General features: G+C 37.8%; 1 protein-coding gene across 5 annotated transcripts in view; it reads left to right on the top strand.

Annotated features, from left to right (window-relative positions):
* Positions 1-23,428, top strand: part of Nmt2 (N-myristoyltransferase 2) — a 47,765-nt gene that overhangs the window by 21,512 nt on the left and 2,825 nt on the right. The window contains exons 2-13 of one of the 5 annotated variants that reach the window (XM_021730227.3): positions 1,496-1,631; positions 2,034-2,076; positions 3,041-3,132; positions 5,861-6,005; positions 9,399-9,517; positions 9,613-9,704; positions 9,808-9,924; positions 11,761-11,931; positions 13,067-13,175; positions 18,962-19,132; positions 21,841-22,008; positions 23,163-23,300. In XM_021730227.3, the coding sequence (XP_021585902.1) occupies positions 1,496-1,631; positions 2,034-2,076; positions 3,041-3,132; positions 5,861-6,005; positions 9,399-9,517; positions 9,613-9,704; positions 9,808-9,924; positions 11,761-11,931; positions 13,067-13,175; positions 18,962-19,132; positions 21,841-22,008; positions 23,163-23,300 (1,501 nt within the window). Of the gene's footprint in view, positions 1-1,495; positions 1,632-2,033; positions 2,077-2,763; positions 2,872-3,040; positions 3,133-5,860; positions 6,006-9,398; positions 9,518-9,612; positions 9,705-9,807; positions 9,925-11,760; positions 11,932-13,066; positions 13,176-18,961; positions 19,133-21,840; positions 22,009-23,162; positions 23,301-23,428 lie in introns of all 5 variants that reach the window. The other 4 variants (XM_040278684.2, XM_005330863.4, XM_040278685.2 and 1 more) reach the window with 4 other exon arrangements.

Raw genomic sequence — 23,428 nt, forward strand, 5'->3', positions numbered from 1 at the left:
GGGGCTATGATTGAAGCTCAGTGGTAGAGTGCTTACCTACCATGTGTGAGGCACTGGGTTCAATCCTCAGCACCACATAAAAATAAAATAAAGGCATTGTGTTCACCTACAACTTAAAAAAAAATTTTTTTTAATGTTTAAGATTAAATTTTTGCCCAGTAGCTTAGGAGGTTGAATCAGGAGGATTGCTGGTTCAAAGTCAGCCTCAGCAATGGCGAGGAACTAAGCAACTGAGTCCCTGTCTCTAAAAATACAAAATAGTTCTAGGGATGTGGGTCAGTGGTTGAGTGCTCCTGGGTTCAAACCCTAGTATCTCCTCTGCAAAAAAAGATTGAATTTTTATTTAAAAATTATTCATAGTGAGAGGCTGGGGTCATGGCTCGGTGGTAGGGTGCTTGCCTAGCACCCTGAGGCACTGGGTTTGATCCTCAACACTACATAAAAAAATAAATAAATAAAATTTAAAAATTTAAAAAAATTATTCATAGTAAAAACAAGGAACATGCTTAGAGAAGTAAGACAATTTTTGAAACACGCATACCAGAAACACTGTTGATTGCCTTTGACTATTATAAGATGGCTAATACATATTAATAACATTTGAGTCTTATATGATGAATATATATGATAGTTAAATAAAAATTCAGAAAGAAATAAGCAGGGATAGATAAAGTAGATCGATTTACAATAATAGCTCAGAAATAAGTTTTCAACTTTCCCTACTTGGGGTGGGCAATAATGTAATAATAATTGCTGATGCTAAATTTTAATTATGTTTCAGGTATTTGGTGGCTGAGTAAGAAGTCCAAATAAATAGAAAATTTAAATCTCCTTGTGTCTTTTTTTCTATTTGCTCTTTTAGAAGACAACACATAAGATGACAAGGGTTCTTATTGGAAGTGTTTCACCAGTTAATGTTTTTGTCAGTTGAGTTTTTTGTTACCCCTTCTAGTAAAAATCTTTATCAGGATAAATGTACTCACCTAAAGAAAAAGTTTCTTTCATTTCTGTTGCTGTAAGATGAGTAGTTTGGTGGGCTAGGGTTATAGCTCTGGATCTATCATGTGCAAGGTCTGAGATTTGATTCCTAGCACTGCAGGAGGGGGAAAAAAAAGATTGGTGTTTTGTTGTCCCCAAGAGATGTTTATAATGGAATTTTTCACATGTATCTCTCCCTTAAGAGACTGAGTAAGAAGTAGATTAACAGTGCAGTGATAACCATGAAAGCTATTTGATTTTAGTTATAAAATGTGGTTTATATCTACAGCTTTCCTGCTTTAGGTGACTTCTAAGCACCTAAAGGATGATATCATGGACTAATATTTTTCTGCATTGACATCTTAATTTGACTACCTTTCACATCCCACTTACACCCTAACAGTTATTTTCTAGTGTGTGTCCTGTGTGTTTTTCTAAGTGACTAATTTTATGCAACTTGATTTTATATAATGACTTCTTTCTTTGGTTTGTTTTACTCTTCTGGTGTTTCTTACAGAAGTCCTGCAGGGGATTTGGGAGCCAAAAAGAAAAAGAAGAAACAGAAGAGGAAAAAGGAGAAGCCTAATTCTGGAGGCACCAAGTCCGACTCTGCATCTGATTCCCAGGAGATTAAAATTCAGCCACCTTCAAAAGTGAGAGCCTGTTTTCTTCTCACCTCTGTGGTTCCTCATGCAGATGACAATGTGTTTGTGCAGTGTAGAGCCCTGCCAGACCAGATGCTCTGTAGTTAGCGTTTTGCTGTGACTGTGTTTGAATGGCATAGTAGCTGGGAGGAATTTACAGCCTCCCTAAAACCGACTGTGACACCGACCTTAGAGGTACTTCTGTGCTTTTGTGTGTGTGTGTGTGTGTGTGTGTGTGTGTGTGTGTACCTTCCCTTTCTCAGTGCATTAGTATTTAGATTGTAGTTGTAGAAGAAGTCTCAGTGTGAGCTTGCAAGGTTTTTTGAAATTACACTTAATAATTTGATTATTTTAGTTCAGAAGATATTCACATTTTAATTTTTCTGGGTGTCTGTCTAATTACCTGCCTAGCACAACACCATCTGGCATCAGATTTCAGCGGGAACAGCCATGGGTAAGTCTTATGTTGACTTTGAATCAGAACAGTGTCAGTGACCATTTCTCATTCTGTTGTCAAAGGCAGGGAATATCTCCTCATATTCTCCCTGAAGAATCACCCATTTTAGACTAAACCAGAAGTTGTCCAGCTGGGCCCCCTGTTGGTAGACTGCTGGCATAGCAGAGGGTTGGTTGTGCAGTATAGGTGTATGGTGGTGCAAATGGTGGCCACCCTGTCTGTGGAGCCAGCCCGACTTGGGCTGGCTAAGAACACAGCCCGTGTATGGAGGGCTCCCAGGAAGCCCAGAGCCCTCTTGATTCAGAACACCCTGAGCCCAAAGGAACAGAATTAGAAATATAATGAAATCAAGATGATTTTGATGGTTGTAGCTCCAAATAAATTTTCCAAGGTGGTGTGTGCTGTCATGACAATGACCATGAGCTTGGCCCTGGCTCCATCACACCTTAAAGACTATTTCCTTCTCCCCAACTCACAGGCTCTCATGAGGTTAAAATGAGGTATTTTTATTAAAGAGTTTGTATTACAAAGCACTGCATATGTAGCAGATATTACCATTATGCAGGTTTTTTTGTGTTTAATTTTCTTATACAGAGCTTACATTCTGTCACACAAAATGAATCTTGTGGGTAGTTTGTTGTTGTTTTTGTTGTTGTTATTATTACCTGCTTTACACAAAACCAGGAATCACTGAGAAGGAAAATTACTTGCCCCAGTTTTGCCCTGACTGTGACTTTGTTGGGAGAGAAGAAAGTGGAGTCTTCCTCCCTAGCTTTTCAACTTGCTTCTCAGGTAATAAATACTCTGTCCACTATCCATAAGTTCCCAGGTAACTCATTGGAGAATACCACAGTGAGCTTGCAAAATGTTTCTCCCATTTCTAAATGTTGCTTTGTCAGATAAACGCAGCGTCACTTACCTGCAGTTGTGGCATCTCCTTTTGCTTCTACCATCCCATCAGCTTCCACCCATCCCACCACCCTAGTGAATCTGAGCCCTTCGCTCACCTTGATCACTGATGCAAAACTGGAGCCAAACAAGGCAGGAGGAACTGTAAGCATTGTCTAGTAGAGAGTTTCTGTTCATTTTTAAATTAGGTGCAAGTCAGCAGTGTTGTAATGTGGATTTTCCTCTGTTGTATTTTTTTTTTCAAAAACTGGAGTTTTTCCCTCTTAAGCTCATGCCAGCTCTAGAAAACATTGTAATTTACAGTGGACTACATTTAGGGAATATTCTCTCTCTTTCTTTGTTCCCTCCCTCCCTTCCTCCCTCCTTTTATTCTTCCTTCCTTCCTTCTGTGGTGGGGATTGAACTGGGGCCTTGTGCATGCCAAGCAGGTGCTCTATGCTAGAGCTACATCTCCAGCCCCTTCTTATAGACATTATAGACATGGTGGAGGACTTGGACATTTTTCCCAAGACATTAAATTTAGCAAATAATAGGTAAAGATATCATTGATGCTTAGTATTTCATATGGAGCAAATGTAGAAGAAAAGAGGAATTACCCGCCTTTCACATAAGAGTTTAATAGTGGGTACTAATATGGAACTAATATATATTTTCATCTTTCTTCCCAAGTTGTGCTTTTATGGAAGGTGAATGGGTGGGGTTAGAATTTGTCACAGAGCTGGAAGTATAGCTCAGTGGTAGAGCACTTGCTTAGCATGTGCTAGGCCCTGGAAAGAAAACAATTTTAAAAAAAAGGAATTTATCATAGCTGAGTTGTCCTTATTAATTTGTTGTGCTTAAATCTACTTTCAGAGAGCATTTAAATAGGTATGGGTTGCAGCTCTGTGGTAGAATACTTGCCTAGCATGGGTTTGATTCCCAGTACCACAAAGAAAAAACAAAAGAGAAAGCATTTTAATAGTGAACGTCAAGATGTTAATATTTTACAAATGGTCATTTCATTTAATGGGTTCTGGTTAACCTGATGATGCTAACTAGGTAGGATATAAATCACTGTGAGACCTTCCTCATAGAGTTGGGATTACCATTAGCTCCTTTCGAACAAAGGTGCTAATTCATGTTTGCTGCAAAATAATTTGCTTTTTGATGCATTAATTAGTGTTAGAAGACATGATTACCGGGAAAGAAAAATTATCAAGACAAATTCAGTGTAGACCTTGTCAGTATATTTTTGTAAGCTTGGTCTCTACTTTGCCTTTTTAAGCTAAATTTAAATGCATGTTCAAACATTGTTAGTCAAAATGTGCTGTGATCTCAATTCCCATTGAAGTCATAGTCTCTTAATAGATTGTGTTGTTGGGGTTCAACTGGATGTAAATTTTGTTTACCTAGAAATCAATTACTTATAATGTTGGAAAATCAAAAGAGACTCAAGCAAAAGGAATAATCCCAAAATACAATAAATTAGAATAGGAAAAATACTTTGGTAAATTTCTATGTGTCATTAAGATGGCCCTTATGATTTAGATCTCAATCAATATGTAAGATGAACAGCTTACAAAAATCATGGCGATCCTGGGTTATGTCATTAGACTTCTGAGTGGAGGTGCTAAACTTGCCTCCAGTTAGACTTTAGGACTTTGTTTTCTGGATCATTTTAGTATCAGCAACCCTAAAGAACCAGTGAATAAAGCAGCCACAGGATAGTCTCTGTGTAATGAAACCTGTTTTGTGCTGTGTTAAATGGATAAGCTTCCCAGGTTAAAACAATTTGCTCCAGACCACAGATTTCAAAGTCGATCAGGAGTCCAAAGGTACTGTTTATAAACCCGTGAGGGTCAATCTCACTTTTTCTTTGTGTCCATACAACAAAACTGAAGGCTCTGAAATTTCTTCTTACTACTTCAGAATTGCAGTGAAGAATATTCCTTGAGTAGTATCAGGATTTTGAAACTTTTCAGTTTGCTTATTGAGAAAAAGTCCCTGATTTCCAAATTTAGTCCTATACATTGCCCTCTCATTAACACATCATTTGAGGAATTACAAAAAGAGCTGGAGAATCCCCAGGAGATGACAGGAATACTGCCTTTAAGAAGGGAGCTTTAGAATTTAAAGGAATTGTACATTTTACAGACTGAGAATATGTTTTACTAAAAAGGAGGCTAATTTTAAACACTTGAGTGTGTAAGGGGGGCAGGTGGAAAGTGCTGAGGACTGGAGTTGCTTTTGGAGCTGCTGGCCTTCTGTTAACAGGCTTGTCTCCAGAAGACTAGGTGAGGGGCTAGGAGAGGAGCTACGTGTGGTCCAGGAGGAAGGGACGTGGTGAAGGGTTCCTTTCTTAATCATATCCTTCCCAGCTTAGCACCAATTTCAGATTTCTTTTTCTTTTCTTTTCTTTTTTTTTTTTTTTTTAATTTAATGATCTTGTCTGCCTAGTTTCTGTTCTGGAAGTTATTCCTCTGTCCCCCCATTGCTGCTGCAGAGCATTAAACCTGACAGTGGCTTGTGGCTGCCTGGCTGCTGTATGACAGTAATGCATGCACTGCATGTCACTCCTTTTGGTTTTTCCTCCCAGAGGAGCAGTGGTGGGACCATTGCAGGTGGGTGGGAACCTGAAACAAAGGATGCTCCCATTTACTTTAGATTTTCCAAACTGCCAGAGTCCCATTCGAACTACAGAACTGTTGTTTCCTGTAACAAAGTACATTGCTTATATCGTGATCCTGGAGCTGCAGCCTCCAGCAGACTTTGAGGAGGTTGGGCAGTGTTTAGGGATGCCAGTCTCCATGGCGGATAAACGTGCATCTGCCCCAGGTTTAAGAGCAGTGGCAGCTTCCTCATACTTTGTGTCTCTGTGTCTTTGCTCTTCTAGAATCCCACCATCCCCATGCAGAAGCTACAGGACATCCAGAGAGCAATGGAGCTACTCTCCGCATGCCAGGGCCCTGCCAGGAACATTGACGAGGCTGCAAAACGCAGATACCAGTTTTGGGATACGCAGCCAGTACCTAAACTAAGTATGCTCTTCTACTGCCCACCCTTCCCCCAAAACAAGGGTTGATTAACAGGAATCAAAAATATGAAATAGATTTTACTTCATTTATATCATTTGCTCCATACCATAAATTCAAAGTTTACATAGAAGTAATATTTGTCTTTTTAAAATATAAATTTTAGGTAGTGACGTTGGTTTTCAATTACAATGATTTTATCTGACTTGTATCCCTATTACAATATCCAATTTCCCTGAACTTGAAATATGATACCAAATTATATATAACATTATACATATAATGGTGTGTGATTCTCCTGTCACCTTTATTCTTCTCAGTCATGGAGTTGTTTTTTGTAAATATAAACTTTTAGCATTTTCACTCCTCAGTTATTCTGTAAGATGCAAAAAGTTTTCCCTATAACATCTTATTGAAATGCATAGTTTTATACCATTTAATGATAGGATTCTGAACACTCACCAGGGGCATTACTACTAATTCAGTAGCATCCTAGTGTCACATGGGAATTACAGCATGTAATGAATGTGAAGATCTCATACTTTGGTATACTAAGAAACTACCATGGGGCCTCATCCCCTGATGCTTCCCTGTTCTATTAGATTTCAATTAGACCAGTTAAGTAATCATAAACATAATTTAACTGTTCCTCTTTCCCTTTATGGAAAAAAGATGATGTTTATAAATGCCATAAAAATGTTAAAAAATACACAATGTTAATCTCCTACTTTGTATTATGTATATGAAAGTAATTGTCCTCTAACTATTTCTACACTGTGAGTTCAGGTTCTAAATCGATATCATATAAAGAATTGCCAGCCAGAACTCTAAATAGCTCAGCTATGTACAAAATAGTCCATTTTCTCAAACATAAATCAAGAAGCTATTCTTTCCTATGCCTTCAAATATTAGTTTTCAAAATTTTGAAAGCTGCCACGCCTCTCCCACCCACTCTTACCCAACAGGTTAAAAGGCCACGACCTTCTGAGTGGTAAAGAAAGAAGGGCTGGGATGTAGCTCAGTGACAGAGCACTTGCCTGGCATGCATGAGGTCTTGGGTTCAACCTTCCAAATTGCAAAAACAGAAGAGAAAAATACAGGCATGGTGGCATATGCTTATAATCCCAGCTACTTGGGAGGCTAAGATGGGAGGATTACAAATTTGAAGCCAGCCTGAGCAAGTTAGTAAGACCCTGTATCAAAATGAAAAACTGAAAGGGTTGTGGAAATAGCTCAGTGGTAGAACACCCACGGGCTCTATCCCTGGTACAAAAATTAAGAAGAATAAGAAGAAGGAAATGATCTTTGCTTGCCTTTTTTCTTTCAGATTCTAGAAATGTGTTTATTAATGGAGGGAGATTCTTTAAAATGAATTTACAGATTCTTAATTGCATTCAGTTGAATGAACCTTGGTTAAGGGCTCTAGGTCTACTGGCTTGAATGTACTGGGTTAAGCTGAATGCTACTCACCAAGCCACTCTCCCATCCTAAAGAGAAGAAAGCCACTTAAGGCTAGCCACATGACCCCAGGCCACCTTTTTTGGGAAGATAATCTAGGAGCTCATCTTATTGTTACCATCTGGGGGTGCTGGGTTCATTGTCTCTGTTCAGCAAAGAACTGAAGAACAGGACAGAGGTAGCAAGCAAGCAGCAGGTTTATTGCAAAAGTGACAGAGATAGTGACAAAAGTGACAGAGACTTCTCTGGAGAGAAGGAGCCCCAGAGTTGGGAATCCAGTAGGGGAGTTTTGGCTCTTTTTTTTTTTATGGTCTCTGGAATTTCCTCCTTCCTTATTTCCTCCGCTGTCCAAGCTCTCCTCACTATTATTCATTTGTGCCCTGTCTGTCCATGTGTCTGTTTTGTTTTTCTATTGGGTCCCCTCTTGTGTCCATGAACACTTTCATCAGCCAGGAAGTTGACCTCATCAGAAGACCCTCTCCATGCTTCTTTGTTCTGGCCCTGCCCCTGACCTCCTCACTTTCCATCCTACCCTGTCTAAGCCCTTCTATATTTCCCTCACTATTTTGCCCCTTGGCCAAATCCTTGCATAGTTCTTCAGTTCCTAGAACTCTTTGTGCTCACCTTAGTTCAGAGGCCATAAGGTGAAGGAAGCCAGGTTGTGGGAGGACATTTGGAAGTCAGACTCTTGAGCCTGAGGTTGGGGAGGATATTTGGAAGGCAGACTTTGCCTCTCCATTTCTGCCCATCCAGAGGAGCTGACCCCAGCTGTTTGGAGCTATTTGCATGGGATGGTTGTAGAGACAGCATGAGAGCCAATCACCAAGCAGTTGTGAGGGACTCTGTATGGGAGGGACTGGGAATTTGATCCCCTGGACTGACTTGAGAAAGCCTATGGAGATGAGGTGGCAAAGTGGAGATAAAACAAGAATAACTAGGTTAAGGATTAGGCAAGGGAGGGGAGCTGTTATAAACCCTGTGACTTCTACCTACAGAAAGATTCTGTGATACGAAGAACTAGGCCCTGAGGTTCTTTCATTCAGCAGTTGTTAGTTGAATGTCAGGCAGAGTATGGAGCACATGCTCCAGAACTAGGTGTGAAGGCAAAACAAATGGTAGCCAGGCAGGGTGAGGAACACATTTTAGATAGGAAAAGGCTTTAGTCAGGGAGAGATGCCATGGGAAAGTGATGCATAAACATCTGTCTGAGAAAGTCCCAGGCCCATCTGTATGATAACCAAAGCAGGGCCTCAGTAGAAGAAAGGCACCAGGAAGGCCCTGAGCTGGGGCAAACCTGAGAGAGGTCAGTATGGCCAGAGCACTGGGAGTAAGGGGCAGAGAAGGGTGAAGTGGAGCAAAAAGGCAGCATGAGAAAGAGTCTGCATTTTTTTCCAGCTGCAAGGGATGTTCTGCAGAGGATGAATTGGAGGGAGGATTATGGAAATCACTAGAGACTGATGGTATGGAGTACATGGCTAGTAGAACAGTTGGAGAGAAATCACCAGTCTTTGAATTAGGTTTTGCTATTGGGAGGGGTCACAGGTCACTCTCACACACCCCTCCCCCAGTTTATGGAACTTCATTGTATAAGAGAACAGCTCTAAGGCTGTTGTATCAAACCTGTGTTGCTTACATTGGTGCTGTGTAGTGAGTGTACAACCTAAGTTTGAGGCTTCGAAATCACTTATCATTTCATAAAAGTCATCTTTCTCATTGGATGACAAAGGATTCCTCCTTTGATTTAACTGGTGGGGTGAGAGTTACTCCACGCCACCAGTTAACTTTCCTGCTTTAGTCCAGAGGAAGTTGAAATAATAGCATATTTTAGACTGTATTAAACTCAGCATCCTAAATCTGATTTTGTCTATGTTGCTGACCATTTGAGGTTGTCAGAATGCTTTGGTAATTTTTCTCCTTTTTTCTTCTTGTCTTTCTCTCCAGATGAAGTCATAACATCTCATGGTGCAATTGAGCCGGATAAGGACAATGTACGTCAAGAACCGTATTCTTTGCCACAGGGTTTTATGTGGGACACTTTAGACTTGAGTAATGCTGAAGTGGTGAGTAAAACTCTTTAATTCAACATGTGCATTCACAAAATTGCTTCTGCATTGGTCCTGAGCACCATAGATAGGATGCTTATTATATCTTTTAGCTCAAGGAGTTATACACCTTATTAAATGAGAATTATGTAGAAGATGACGACAACATGTTTCGCTTCGACTATTCACCTGAATTCCTGTTGTGGTATGTCTTGCTGTCAGGGTGTCATGGATTGGACTGTTAGATTGGGAGGTCTCATGTCTGTTTCTGTGTTTTTGGACACTAACTGGTGCCTGTTTTCCTTCAGGGCCCTGCGTCCCCCAGGCTGGCTCTTGCAGTGGCACTGCGGGGTCAGAGTGTCTTCAAATAAAAAACTCGTAGGTTTCATAAGTGCCATCCCAGCAAACATCCGCATTTATGACAGGTACATTTAAAGCTGTCCATGTCAGCTTTTGTTTTTCTTTCCCAAGAATTGCAATGAGAGTAGGCTTTTAAAAATTACTCATTGTGGGGCTGAGGTTGTGGCTCAATGGTAGTGTACTTGTCTGGCATGCACTGAGTTTGATCCTCAGCACCACATAAAAATAATTGAATAAATAAATAAAGGTATCATGTCCATTTACAACTAAAAAAATATTTTAAAAAATTACTCATTGTGAGTTGTCAATAGTGGAAGAGGTTGTGTGTGTGTGAGGACAGGGGCTGTATGGGAACTCTACACTCAATTTTGCTGTGAACCTAAAAACTCTTAAAGTTAAGTTCATTAATTATTAATGAAAAAAGAAAGATTAGACTGTGAACCAAAAGGAGAAAGAGGATGGGCTGTGGCTGTGGCTCAGTGGTAGAGCGCTTGCCTCGCACATGTGAGGCACTGGGTTTGATCCTCAGCACCACATAAAAATAAATAAACAATATAAAGGTATTGTATCCATATATAACTAAAAATATTTAAGGAAAAAGAAAGGAGGAGGACAAGACTCTGTCCACCCCTTTATCTGCCCCTTTTTCCTTCCTCCCTTCCCTTTTTTTCCTTTCCTTTTGCCTATTTTTCCTTTTCTCTGTCAATCTCATACATGTACACATTGTTATGTACCTGTTCACACACATGTACACATGTATGTATGTTTCAGAATTGATAAAGCCATAACTGACATCTAAGATTTATTCCTGGAAAAAAAATCAAAAGTTTTGGGGGGGATAAAACCTTTCCCAGCATGGCGCAGTGGCATACACCTGTAATCCCAATGGCCTAGGAGGCTGAGGCAGGAGGATCTTGAGTTCAAAGCCAGCCTCAGCAACTGTGAGGTGCTGTACAACTCAGTGAGACCCTGTCTCTAAATAAAATAGAAAATGGGGCTGGGGATGTGTCTCAGTGGTCGAGTAACCCCCAAGTTCAATCTTGGTACCTAAAAAACCCAGAAAACAGAAAAACAACCTTTTCCTCCATAGGATAAGCATTTTGCTCTTGTTTTTTTTAAGTTGTTGATAGACATTTATTTTATTTATGTATTTATATGTGGTGCTTAGAATCAAACCTAGTGCCTCACATGCCAGGCAAGTGCCCTACCACTGAGCCACAGCCTCAGCCCCTTTGCTCTTGAAATCTAACCCAGAAAGTTGAAGATTCAACTATAAAAATCAAAGACCTAATGTGAAAAAGGTCTATTTACCATACAGTATATTAGGTTAGTTTATTTACTGATAAAAACGTGTGATCACAAGGAATATTGTGTGCCAAACAAGAGGCCTGCATATCTGGAATCAGAGCTGGGACCAGGATTGAAGCTCTAGAAGGTTTACTGCAGCATGGAAATGCACTGACTCTGGTCTGGTGAAGCCCTTCTCAGGGATCCTGAGGATTTGTATCATGCTTCAAAGTAACATCAGATTCTATACTAGGGTGACTCAATTATTGCCATAATTGTATACATTGTAGGAAAAACAGATAACTTTGAGGCATATCTGAACCATTTTCTAAAATGAAAACTTATAAAAGATTAAAATGTTAAAATTTATTTGGAACAGAGGGATTGAGCCTCCCTGACCTAGAGTTATAATCATTTTGGCAGGGATGTAAGGCAAATAGTGTTTTGATCTGAATTTATGAAACTAGAACTAAATGAAGCAATATTTTTCTTAAGTATTGTGTTAAAGGATGTCTTCCATATTCTTATTCTTTGAAATTTTATGAGCATTTTCTTGTGTTGTAAAATGTGTTCATCTTGGGTTGGCTCTAATTTTCAACATCTTTCTTTCTTAGTGTGAAGAAAATGGTAGAAATCAACTTTCTTTGTGTTCATAAGAAATTGAGATCAAAACGGGTAGCCCCAGTGTTAATTCGAGAAATAACTAGAAGAGTGAACCTGGAAGGAATCTTTCAGGCTGTATATACTGCAGGAGTTGTTCTTCCTAAGCCGGTGGCCACGTGCAGGTAATGGTAGACTGTATCCCTAACCTAGGTCTTCCCTTTACCAAGCCTGTTGAGCATCATGACTATTTTGGTAGAAGTGTTACTCTCCTCAGGTGAGGGATTTTGCTCAATGGGGTTTGTGTAGTTTGTTGGTAGCAGAGATGGAGACCATTCATTTCAGTATACAGCCACTTGGCGATTTTTAAAAAAAGTCTTTAATATTTCCCTGCCATTGATACAGGATCTATATTTCTTTTTATGATACATTCAAAAGACTAGTGCTGTCTTTGCATGGAGAAACCCAGGGCATTGTGATCTCACAGTGTCCACTGTCGTGCTGTTTTCTCTCCACACCTAAATTCAGTTTTCTTCCATGCTTTGCAGCACTACTGAACCATTCCAAAAGTCTGATAAGCATCAGTTGAAAAGTCCAAGATGTACTTGTTTGCTAAGAATAAAAAGAAGCTTACACTGTTTTATGACTTTATTAGTTCTAATCAAGCTTTTAAGATCTGCTCCAGCAAGAAGGCAGTCAACAACTTGTGTCTAAAACATAAGAGTTATCACCTTCAAATAGGAAAAAATTTTAAGTAAACTTACTATACAAGATAAAACTGAAAAATTACTATAACCTATTAAATTATTGCATTCAAAGATAAACAGGATGAATGACTTCACATGTGTATTTTAATACAAATCCTATATCCCAGTACCTAAATTGGAATCACTTAAGAAATTTAGACTGGTTTCTCAAAAAAGTTGTTTTCTTTGGTATGTATCCAACTAAAAAGTTACTTATTTAGAAGAAATAGTTTCATGTTTTTAAACCTGTTAGTTTGCCTTTGATAAAAGGTGGTGGCCATTAAACATTTGTAAACCAGGGTGTAATTAATATTTTTCTTGAGGTTTTAAGATTCCTCTTTAGTGAAAGAAATAAAAGGTAACAAACTTCAAGGAACATAAAGAGGAATGCAAGATATTTTAAAGATGAAAAAGTGACTTAAGAAAATTACTGCAGACAAAGAGGGCCAGCCTCAGCACTATGCCAGGCACAGCTTAAGTATTTAGTAAATGCTTATGGAGCAGCCAGGCTGAGGCAGAGTGAAAACATAGAGTTAGAAATCAATTAGATTTTAAAACCTTTATTGTATTCCAGATACTGGCATCGATCCCTAAACCCCAGAAAACTGGTAGAAGTGAAATTTTCTCACTTGAGTAGAAATATGACATTACAGAGAACAATGAAGCTTTACAGACTTCCGGATGTAAGTAAGAATGATTTGCAGTTTTTGAAGCTGTAACAATTGAAGCTTTTAAAAGGAAAGAAGTATTTGTAGCAGTCTCAAAATGGACCTGTGCCTGTGAAAGGGAATATATAGCTAAAACGACTGCGTAGAATTCAGGAACTAGGAAAATAGGGGAGTTCATTGGGAAATACCAGTTTATTTGTTTCTTTCTTTCTTTCTTTTAAAGATTTTTTTTTAAGTTCTTCAGTTTGTAGTTGGGTGAGATTGAATGAAGTTAAGTAAGTTTTGGCATTTGGGTATTTATGGTCTGTTAAGTAAGAGGGAAGAAAAGTTCAGGTTGCCACTGATTTCTTGATACCATAGAGTGGAGGAGTCAAGTTTAGAGAAGAGACCAAGGGAGAGGAAATAATGTTTCATTCAATTATCTTCTTTTTTTAAAAAGAACAAATTCCCAATATGAAAAGTTGTCTCTCTTAATAGGAAAAGTTAAGCATATTTAAAGTTAAGTAAGGCACATTTAGATGTGCCTTTTAGCCTTTGCTTTACTGGGGTCTCAGATGGTGTGTTATTTATCACTTACTCTGTAAAAGATTGTCACAAACAGAGCAGCTTAAGACAGCACATTTATTCTTTTTTTTTTTTCTTTTAATTTTTTTTAATTGTAGTCGGACACAATACCTTTATTTTTATGTGGTGCTAAGGTTTGAACCCAGCACCTCGAACATGCTAGGCGAGCACAACTAGGCTGAGCCACAACCCCAACCCCAACCCCAGCACATTTATTCTTGCATGGGTTTTGCAGGTCAGGAATCCAGGTACCACTTAGCTGTGTCCCATTCTTTGGGTTCTTATGAAGCTGTCATCAAGGTATCAGCCAGAACTGGGGTCTCCTCTGAAACTTGACTGAGGAAGTACCGGCTTTCAGGCGTCCATGGTTGTTGGCAGGATTGACTTCTTTGCTGGCTGGTTGACTGGGCCTCAGCTCCTTCTTTGCAGGCTGCCAGAGGCCATCTTCAGTTCTTGGTCACCTGATCTTCTCTATAGGGCAGTGCACAGCATGGAAGCTTATTGACCAAAGCCAGTGAAAGCCAGAGAGTCTGTAGAGGGAATCTGCCAGCTAGATGGATTTAGAACTTTATATAATCAGTTCATGAAAGCTGCCATTTCTATTGATCGGAAGCAAATCACAAATCCTTCAGCTGTTGGTTAGAAACAAGTTCCAAGTCCCATTTCTATTGTACAGAAGCAAACCTCAGTCCCTGCCTGTACACAGCAGGAGCAAATCACACAACCTGTGAACTCCAGAAGGTGTGAAAACTGGGTGCCCTTTTAGAATGTATCCAATGCAAATGGGATCTTTTGTTTGAATTTTGCTCTGTATGAATTGAAATAAAAACTTTAAGCATGCCTATTTTTTTTTTCCACTAGGAGCTAATTTCTACTTTGGTCTCCCCAAATTTCAGTCTATTGAAGCTAAAGCAGTTTAGCTTCTGTGTAGGGAAAAGATCCACTTACATACAGGCTGCATAAAATGGATTTAATAATAAGGAGTTTTGTTATTTGCCATTGGTTTATTCAGAATGATTAGAATTTAAGATGCTAAAAGTTGTTTCGGCCTTTACATTTCGGTACAGATATCAATCTTTTCATAGATAACAAAGTTTTGGATGGTTGGTGATAAATCACAGGCCAGGCCTTGGTCATGAAACTAGGCTTTGGCATCTCCCTTCAGTTAGCTTGTGCTTCAGCCATGTGGTTGTAGTGACTGCCTTTTCCCCCCATTAAATTGAAATTAATAGTATGCTTTCACATATATTATTCAGTTTGTTTTCACAACTTTTTGAAGTTAGTTCTTCTTTTCCCCTTATCCAGATGAAAAAACAGACTTATAAAGGTTGACACTCATGTAAAGGCACATCATTAGTAAGTGGATGGTTTGAGATACAAGCCCAGACATTAGTGTTTCTTCTGTTAGACCCTGTTGCTTATGCTGTCATCTCTCACATGCCCCTGTTAGGGGCAACAAGCACCAGCCAGGGTCATCACTGTGTAGTCATTATAATACAGGTTAGCACAGAGAAGAATAGTTGCCACAGTCCAGACAGCTCTCATTGGTGTGTTTCAGTCTCCTTTCCCCCTTCTAAGACATGGTAAAGGAAAATGAAGAGTAATTAATGGAAAAAGAAGAGTGGGTAAAGTGGGTAAAAGAGGTGAAAGTGCAGATGTTGAAAAATTGAGCGGGGCACACACCTGTAATCCCAATAACTCAGGAGGCTGAGGCAGGAGGATTGCAAGTTTGAGGCCAGCTTGGACAACTTAGGAAGACCTTGTCTTAATATTTTTTAAAATAAAAATTATAAGGACTTGGGATGTAATTCAGTGGGAGAGCACCCCTGGGTTCAATTCCTGGTATCAAAAAAGAAAAATACTGGAAGGTGTCAACAACAGAGGCACTCTGCCTCTTCTGGTAAAAGCTGGACAGTGCAGCATATGCGAGATTCTTTTTGTCTCCAGAAATCGGATGGATGAGACCACTGCTAGCAATCTAGTCAATTAAGAACAATTTTGTACCATTTAGCATAAGAAGAGCCTTACTGAATGCAATTCTTGCTTTATAGAGAAAGTGTCATTTTCTGATCTCTCATATTGTTTCTACTTATAGGACTTGCTTTATATCTTTTTCCTGGACTTCTGAATAGTGCAGTTGACATTTATTGGGCCAGCATTGTGCTGGACAATTCAACTTCTGTAATCTCATTTATTATTCATAATAGTCATAGGAGATCAGGTCATTATCCCCACATCATGGGAGAGCATGTTGGAACACAAGATTAGGCTTTATTTCCTTATGTATTTGTAAGCAGATTTTACACAGATTTCAATATACATATAGTCCAGTGAGTAATGGACATTAATTGGGCCCTGGAAGGTACATCTGACTCAGATACAGGATTTTCATTTGACACATCAGATTTTCTGTTACTGGAAACATCTCTTCACTTTTCATTGACCTCTTAGGAAACATGGCCCCTTTACTTCTCTGATTATACAAAAACTTAATGTTTTATTAAAGCTTAAGTCTTCCCACTTCTTCCTGAAGATAATAGCTAGAGTTGGTTTATTTCACATTTTAAAAGTTTTGTTCTTCCATTTTTTTTTTCTTTAGCCATTGCTGGTTGGCACAGTTGAATCGTTTTCCCCTATTTTCTAGTCCTACCCTCTTTTTATGGCTGGTATGTTCTGTTCTGTTTTGCCCTAATGTGTTGGTAAATATTTTTTTTGAAATGCTTGTAAATTGCCAAAGTTTTGATGCTTTGTATGTACTTGCCCAAACACTGTTTCACTAAGTCTTTACATTCTACTACCTTCTGAGACCAAAGGATAGCAGTGTGGTCCACGGACCCTTCAATGTCATAATGATGATTAGACTTAGGATTTGAATCCATGAAATCAACACTATTTCTATAATAACAATTAATTATAATTTGCATATTTACTTTCATCCTCAAAAATGTACTAAAAAGTGTTCCAGAGGCTATTATGGAATGTGTCCTTATGTCAAATTTTGATTTTAAAGTTCTCAGTTTAATTTCTAATCGGGTCAGTGTGGGTATATATAACCCACATAATCAAAGCTTTTCAGGGCTTCTCAATAATTACTAGTACCAAGAGGTCCTGATACTGAAATGTTTGAGAACTGCTATTTAAGGATGGCTGCTGGGCTAAAGGTGTGTTGCTTTAGTGATTTCACAGTGTGAATATTGAGTCAGTGAGAAATATGTGCCAGAGAATATTTTGCTTCAGAAAGAAGTTGGCAAATTTCTCCCTTCTGAATGTTCTCTATTAATAGATGTCATATATCCTGTTGCTTTCATTAATTAATCTAATTGCTTGATATTATTTATTGTTACTGTATCAGTAACAAAAGAAAAAGAATGGCTATTTAATCAAGCAAAGAAAGTCTGCTTCATAGCAGAAAATGATTCTGACCATGGTTTACATAGATATGTGCTTTTAGTCTTTTAACTAGCATTTAGAAATACATGTTTATTTATTTTTTTTAATTTCAGTTGGGACCTGGATATTTCTGACTCATCAGCTTTCAGAGCAACAAAAAACAAAATATATGAATTGTCCATTAAATGTTAAGGACTCAAATTCTCTAAATTTAGATTATTAAATGTCATTTTAGCTGCAGTACTGTGTAGATTACATAAATCATCATTGAAGGACCCCATAGTAAATATGCAGCTAAGAACTTTTGGATCTGTAAATGTAAGCATGGATCTCCTATTCTTCTCTCTCCATGCTGATCAGTAATTAATCAGCACTCTGTCACTGAAATCTTGAAACCTCAGCACAACTAGTAACCATATATCAGTGGTACCTTCAAGATAAAAACCTATTTTACCCCATGAGATTCTACCTGGGTACCTGCAGGAATCATAATGATCTATTCTATTTACAGAGCTGGGGGTATGGCTCAGTGGTACAGTGCTGTGTAAAACCCTGGGTTCAGTCCCCAATACCACAGAAAGAAAAAAAAAAAATATATATATATATATAAAAATATATATATATATATATATTATATGTAAACCATTGAGGGCAGAAAGGTGGACAAGCAGTATTTTTGTTACTTGTTTCCTAAAATTTCTCCAAGCAAGGGAAATAAAGTTATTGGGGGGAAAATTAAGCTATTTTTTAGTTTGTAATGTTTTTGTTTTGTTTGTTGGGCTTTCTTAGGTCTAGTTTGAGTGCCTGGGTGTTTGGATAGTTCTAGAGAACCAGAGTGATGATGGGAGTTTTTGAGAACCAAAGTTGGTAGGCTTTTTATTCCATGGCTTCATTTTAAAATTATAAAGCTCTGTAGTGGTGTTAAAATGCCTACTCTGATTACCTTTTAATAAAACAATATGTCCTGAAATCCAGGCCCAGTATTAGGTAGTCCTGCACCTTTAGAAAATACCTGGCTATTGAGCTGGAATGTAGCTTAGTGGTAGATTACTTGCCTAGCATGTGTGAGGCCTGGGTTTGATCCCCAGCAGGGTTGTCGGGGTGGAGACAGAAAGAAAATACCTAGATATTGTATTAAAATTCTTGCTTTCCCATCATTAATAAATGTGACGATCATTATTATCCAAAGTACAGGTATGAAGATGCGAATGGTGTGAACATACTGTGTATACAACCAGAGATATGAAAAACTGTTCTCTATATATGGAATAAGAATCATAATGCATTCCACTGTCATATATAAATAAAAAAATTCTTGCCTTCCCATCCTGACCAATATGATTTACTCTTATATTGTTTTCAGGAAAACAAAATCACATCTTTTTTATGAACTGTTGAATAAGATAAGTTTCTCAACTATGTTTTCAAAATGTTAGATTTGGTGATTTTTAAAGCAGAAACCCCCAGAAGTTAGGCAATTGTTGTGCCCTGTCATACAGACTGTGAAAATTCTTGGTATTAGTTTATCAGTCAATTCATAGCATTCGTTTTGATTTACTTAGGTCATGAGCTGTACTGACCAAAGACTTGCCACATAGAAAGAAGAACATTTCCTAGCATGTATTTTAACCCAGTGCTTCTCAAACTTTAACATATATACAGATCACCAGGGAATCTTATTTAATTGCAGCTTCTAATACACTGGGTCTGGGATGGGGCCAAGATTCTGCTGTTCTAACAAGCTCCTGTGTGATGTATTCTGTGGGTCTGCGGACAAAGGACACAAAGTAGTTTTACTTCTCTTACATTTAAACTTCTGGGATTTGTCTTATTTTCCCTCCAACAAGGTTACCAAGACTTCAGGTTTGAGACCCATGGAACCGAAAGATATTAAAGCAGTGCGAGAATTAATCAACACTTACCTGAAGCAGTTCCATTTAGCCCCGGTGATGGATGAAGAGGAAGTAGCCCACTGGTTCCTTCCCCAGGAACACATTATCGACACGTTTGTAGTGGAGGTAAACATAAGGTGATAAGGTAGTACTGAGAAGTATGCACCGCATGTGATAAAGTTTATTTTCCAGAAAGAGCAGAGTACCAGTCTCTTCTTTCTTCCTCCAAGACTCAGTGCTTCTGGATTAGATTTCTGCTCATCTTGATGGAATTGCATTTTCTTCTTAAGTTTCCATTTCTAGATAAGAGTGTATTTTTACTACATATTAATGCTTTTCTGTTGTTATCTGTGTGATTAATTGCTTTGCTCCTTTTTCAAAGGTTATTTTGGTTGACCTCAACCAGATGGCTGTATCCTAATGCTTAATTCTTTTGGTTTTAGAATAACTGAACTGCCTTTGGTTGAGATGCCATGGATTCAGCCATTTAATCCTTGTTAAAGAAAGGAAGGAAGGAAGGAAAAGTAATAGTCCAGATTTTCCAAATTCTTGTTGAGATGAATCACTTGGAAGCTCTTGGTAGAAATGGATTGAGTTGCTTTTAATCTTGTAAATTCTTGGAGTGGAGAGGGCCAGTTAGAAGTGATTCCAGGGTTTAGTTTACATTAGTTATATACATAAGTATTTACTTAGTGCAGTCACATATTGCCTGAGTATGGGATCACAGGCCCAATATATAAGTCAACCTTTTGTCACGTGACAAAATATCTGAGAAAATCAACTAACCTGAGGAGAAATTTATTTTGGCTCATGATTTCAGAGGTTTTAGGTCATGGTCAGTTGGCTCCATTGTTTTGGGCCTGTGGTAAGGCAGAATGTTGTGTTGGAGGGACATGGTGGTTGGAAAGAGAAAGAGAAAGAGAAAGAGAGAGCAAGGGGTTGGGGATAAGATATGCCCTTCTAGGGCCTGCCCCTAGTGATTTCTTCCTCCTAAAACTTCTTCCACCTCCCAATAATGCCTTCATATAATGAATCCCTTAATGAGTTAATTCACTGATGATGTTAGAACCCTCCTGATGCAATCACTTTCCCAAAGCCTCACCTCTGAACATGGCTGCTTTGGAAACTAAGCATTTAATACATGAGCCTTTGAGGGGACATTCCAGATCCAACCTATTAACACTCAGTTAAGGCTATAATGAAGGGGAGCCATGGTAGATAGGACTCAAAGGACATTTCTGAAGAACAACTGAGCAGTCTGTTTCTAAGTTTTTATTTCCAAAGCAACATAAAGAGTTGCCATCTTTGCTTAAAAAAAAAAAATGTCATCTTTATGCACCTATGTGAGTTTCTCAGGGCAGCTCATCTCTCTTGTTTCAGGACTCCTTTACTCTCTGAAGAATTATTGAGGACCTCAAAGAGCTTTTATTTTATGGATTACATCTATAGATATTTACTTATTCAAAATTGAGACATTTGATATTATTCCACATAACAATTTAATAATAATTAATTCATTACATGCTACCTAAAGACCATATTTCGTATGAAAAATAACTATTTTTTCAAACCACAAAATTAGTGAAACATGGTACCATTTGCATTTTTGCAAATTTTGTTAATGTCTGATTTAATAGAAGACAACTGGGAACCTATTATCTGCTTTTGCTTTCAATCTATTGTGATATGTTAAGTATGTGAAGAAAATATTTCATATGAAGTATTGAAGATTTGGTTAAAAATGAATATTTTAGTTGCCTTTTCAGATAATTATAAATCCCTTAAATCTTATTAGTAAGCTTTTTATCCTCTATTACATTAAAATCCATTGGTCTGTCTTGTCCTTGTTTTTTGGTTTTTCTTTTTTTGGTGCTGAGGTTTGAACCCTGGGCCTCTCACATGGTGCTCTGCCACTAAGCTGTCTTGTCCTTTGAATGAATCTTTCATCCGTATATGAGTTTTTACATATACATGGCTATTTGAAAAAAAAAAAACTGATTCACTGATTTTTTTTTATAACTTTATTTGTTATAAAAAACTTTATTTGTTATTTACGTGGTGCTAAGAATCGAACCCAGTGCCTCACACGCTAGGCAAGCGCTCTACCACTGAGCCACAACCCCAGCCCCTGATTCACTGAAGTTACATTTCATCTTGTGGTATCAAAAACTCACACATGTGGATATCACAACCTTTGTTATTAGAAAAGGTTATAATGTAACTCTTGGTGAAGGATACAAGTTTTTCCAAAAATTTAACTTACACCTGAAAGTTCATATTTTATCATTGGCAATATATCCTGCCATTTTCTTTTTCTGGAACTGACAGGCTCTCATTATTCATTTTCAAAAAACTATGCCATATACCAAGTCTGAACAACCATAATCTTGGCCAGTTTTACTTTCAAGTAGTGTTCCATGAGAAAAGTGGCTAGCTTAGCTCCCAAGTTGTTCTCCTGGAGGCAGCCTATGTGTTTCAGAGTGGTGATGGCAGCCTTCTAATACCTAGAGCTTTCATTTCTGCAAATGAAATCTTTCATTACTACTTCATAATGTAGAACATTGACTCTTCGGTCAGCCTGAGGGAAACTTTCCTGGTAGCACCTTTTGCTTTCTAAGAACTTTATGCAAATCACTGACTAGCACTTCTGCTGTGGTTCCAACTGCCTGCTCTTCTTGGCCACCATGCAGCATAATAGAAGGGGCTCAAAATAGGCTGCCAAGAAAGAAGTCTTACTTGTTACTTTTTGTCTGGACAGAAAGTTATGGTGAAAGTGTTAACTGCATGCAGTTTTTTCAAGGTGACACTTACCTGGTATCACCATTGTCTCTTAGAGCTCCAGTGGGAAACTGACTGACTTCCTGAGCTTCTACACGCTCCCATCCACAGTCATGCATCACCCTGCTCATAAGAGCCTCAAAGCTGCCTACTCCTTCTATAACATTCACACAGAGACACCCCTGCTGGACCTCATGAACGATGCACTCATTATAGCTAAATTGGTGAGTGACTCATTCATATTTGTTCAATTTAATTCTTTAAGAGTATATGCCAAAATATATAAAACATCTCATGGTATTTTCTTCCATCCAGGTGGAATTCATGCAGTGCCCTCCCCCACCCCATACACATTACTGCCAATGGAAGAATTTTGCTGTATTTCTTTTAAAACATTAGTGGCTGTTTTCATCATTGATTTTATTTCAATTTAACAAAAAAGAAATAAGTTAGAAAACTTAACCCTCATACAAGACACAAAACTCATAAGGGATATAAGATGTAGCCTATGAATGTTAATTAACTTGAAAATACATATCTTTTTATTTATCTATTTTCCCAGAAAAATTATTCTCAGGTAATTATTAAATAGATATCTTTCTTTTAAAAATAAATTTGAATCAGCTGACATACATTTTGATGATACACATTGAATATGGGAAAATAACTGCTCATGAGAAATTGGAAACAGTACTTGAAAAATGTCTTCCTTGATTTCTCTTGCATTTGATCATTGAAAATATTGTATAAATTTGCTACTTTTGGTCTCCAAATCAACATTATCCCAATTGCTCATTTTCAGCAACTTTCCCCAAGTGGTCAGTAAGTTAAAGTAGAAATTAAATTTAGGTATTCCTTCTATATCACATTTTGCATAGTATTACTATATAACATTTTTAAGAAATTTAATTTTTACCATTAAAATATTAAACTTACTTCCCAGTATCAGTCCAAGACAAACATACTATTTAAAGTCTTTACAACTTCGGTTTCTTAGCAATAGCTTCACTTACGTCAGGCCTTAGGTCAGTAGTTAATAATTCTGGAAATGGAACCATCTAGACACTGCTCCCTTCTGAATCAGGAACAAGATATTTTCTAAAATCTTAATAGGTTATTTTTATGTCAGTGATAGCCATCAGATCTTTTTTTTTTTTTAAATTCAGCATTTTGAAAGATCTTGTTGACTCACTCTAGCTTTTTAAGGCAATTTTGTATGGTCTTCCTAACCTATACTTTACATTGCAGACATTAAGCCCTATTGTAAATGCATATCCAAGCTATTAGTAGAGGAATTAAATGTTATACCAATAATTTCTATAATTTCTGTAGATAGTCCTTTGATATTTTAAATTTTAAATCTTTCTTTCTTTGGCAGAAAGGATTTGATGTATTCAATGCACTAGATTTGATGGAAAATAAGACCTTCTTGGAAAAACTCAAGTTTGGTATAGGAGATGGTAGTTTACAGTATTACTTGTACAACTGGAGGTGTCCAGGAACAGATTCTGAAAAGGTAAGTTATGTTGACAAAGTCTTTGTAAACAAAGTAAGTCTAACTAGACAATTCCATCCTTGCTTCACAGATCTTTTATACTATGTTATCAAGTAATTTATTTGTTCTTACTATTTCATTTCTTTCCT

The sequence above is a fragment of the Ictidomys tridecemlineatus genome, chromosome 10 (assembly GCF_052094955.1).
Source record: "Ictidomys tridecemlineatus isolate mIctTri1 chromosome 10, mIctTri1.hap1, whole genome shotgun sequence".
Lineage (NCBI taxonomy): Eukaryota > Metazoa > Chordata > Mammalia > Rodentia > Sciuridae > Ictidomys > Ictidomys tridecemlineatus.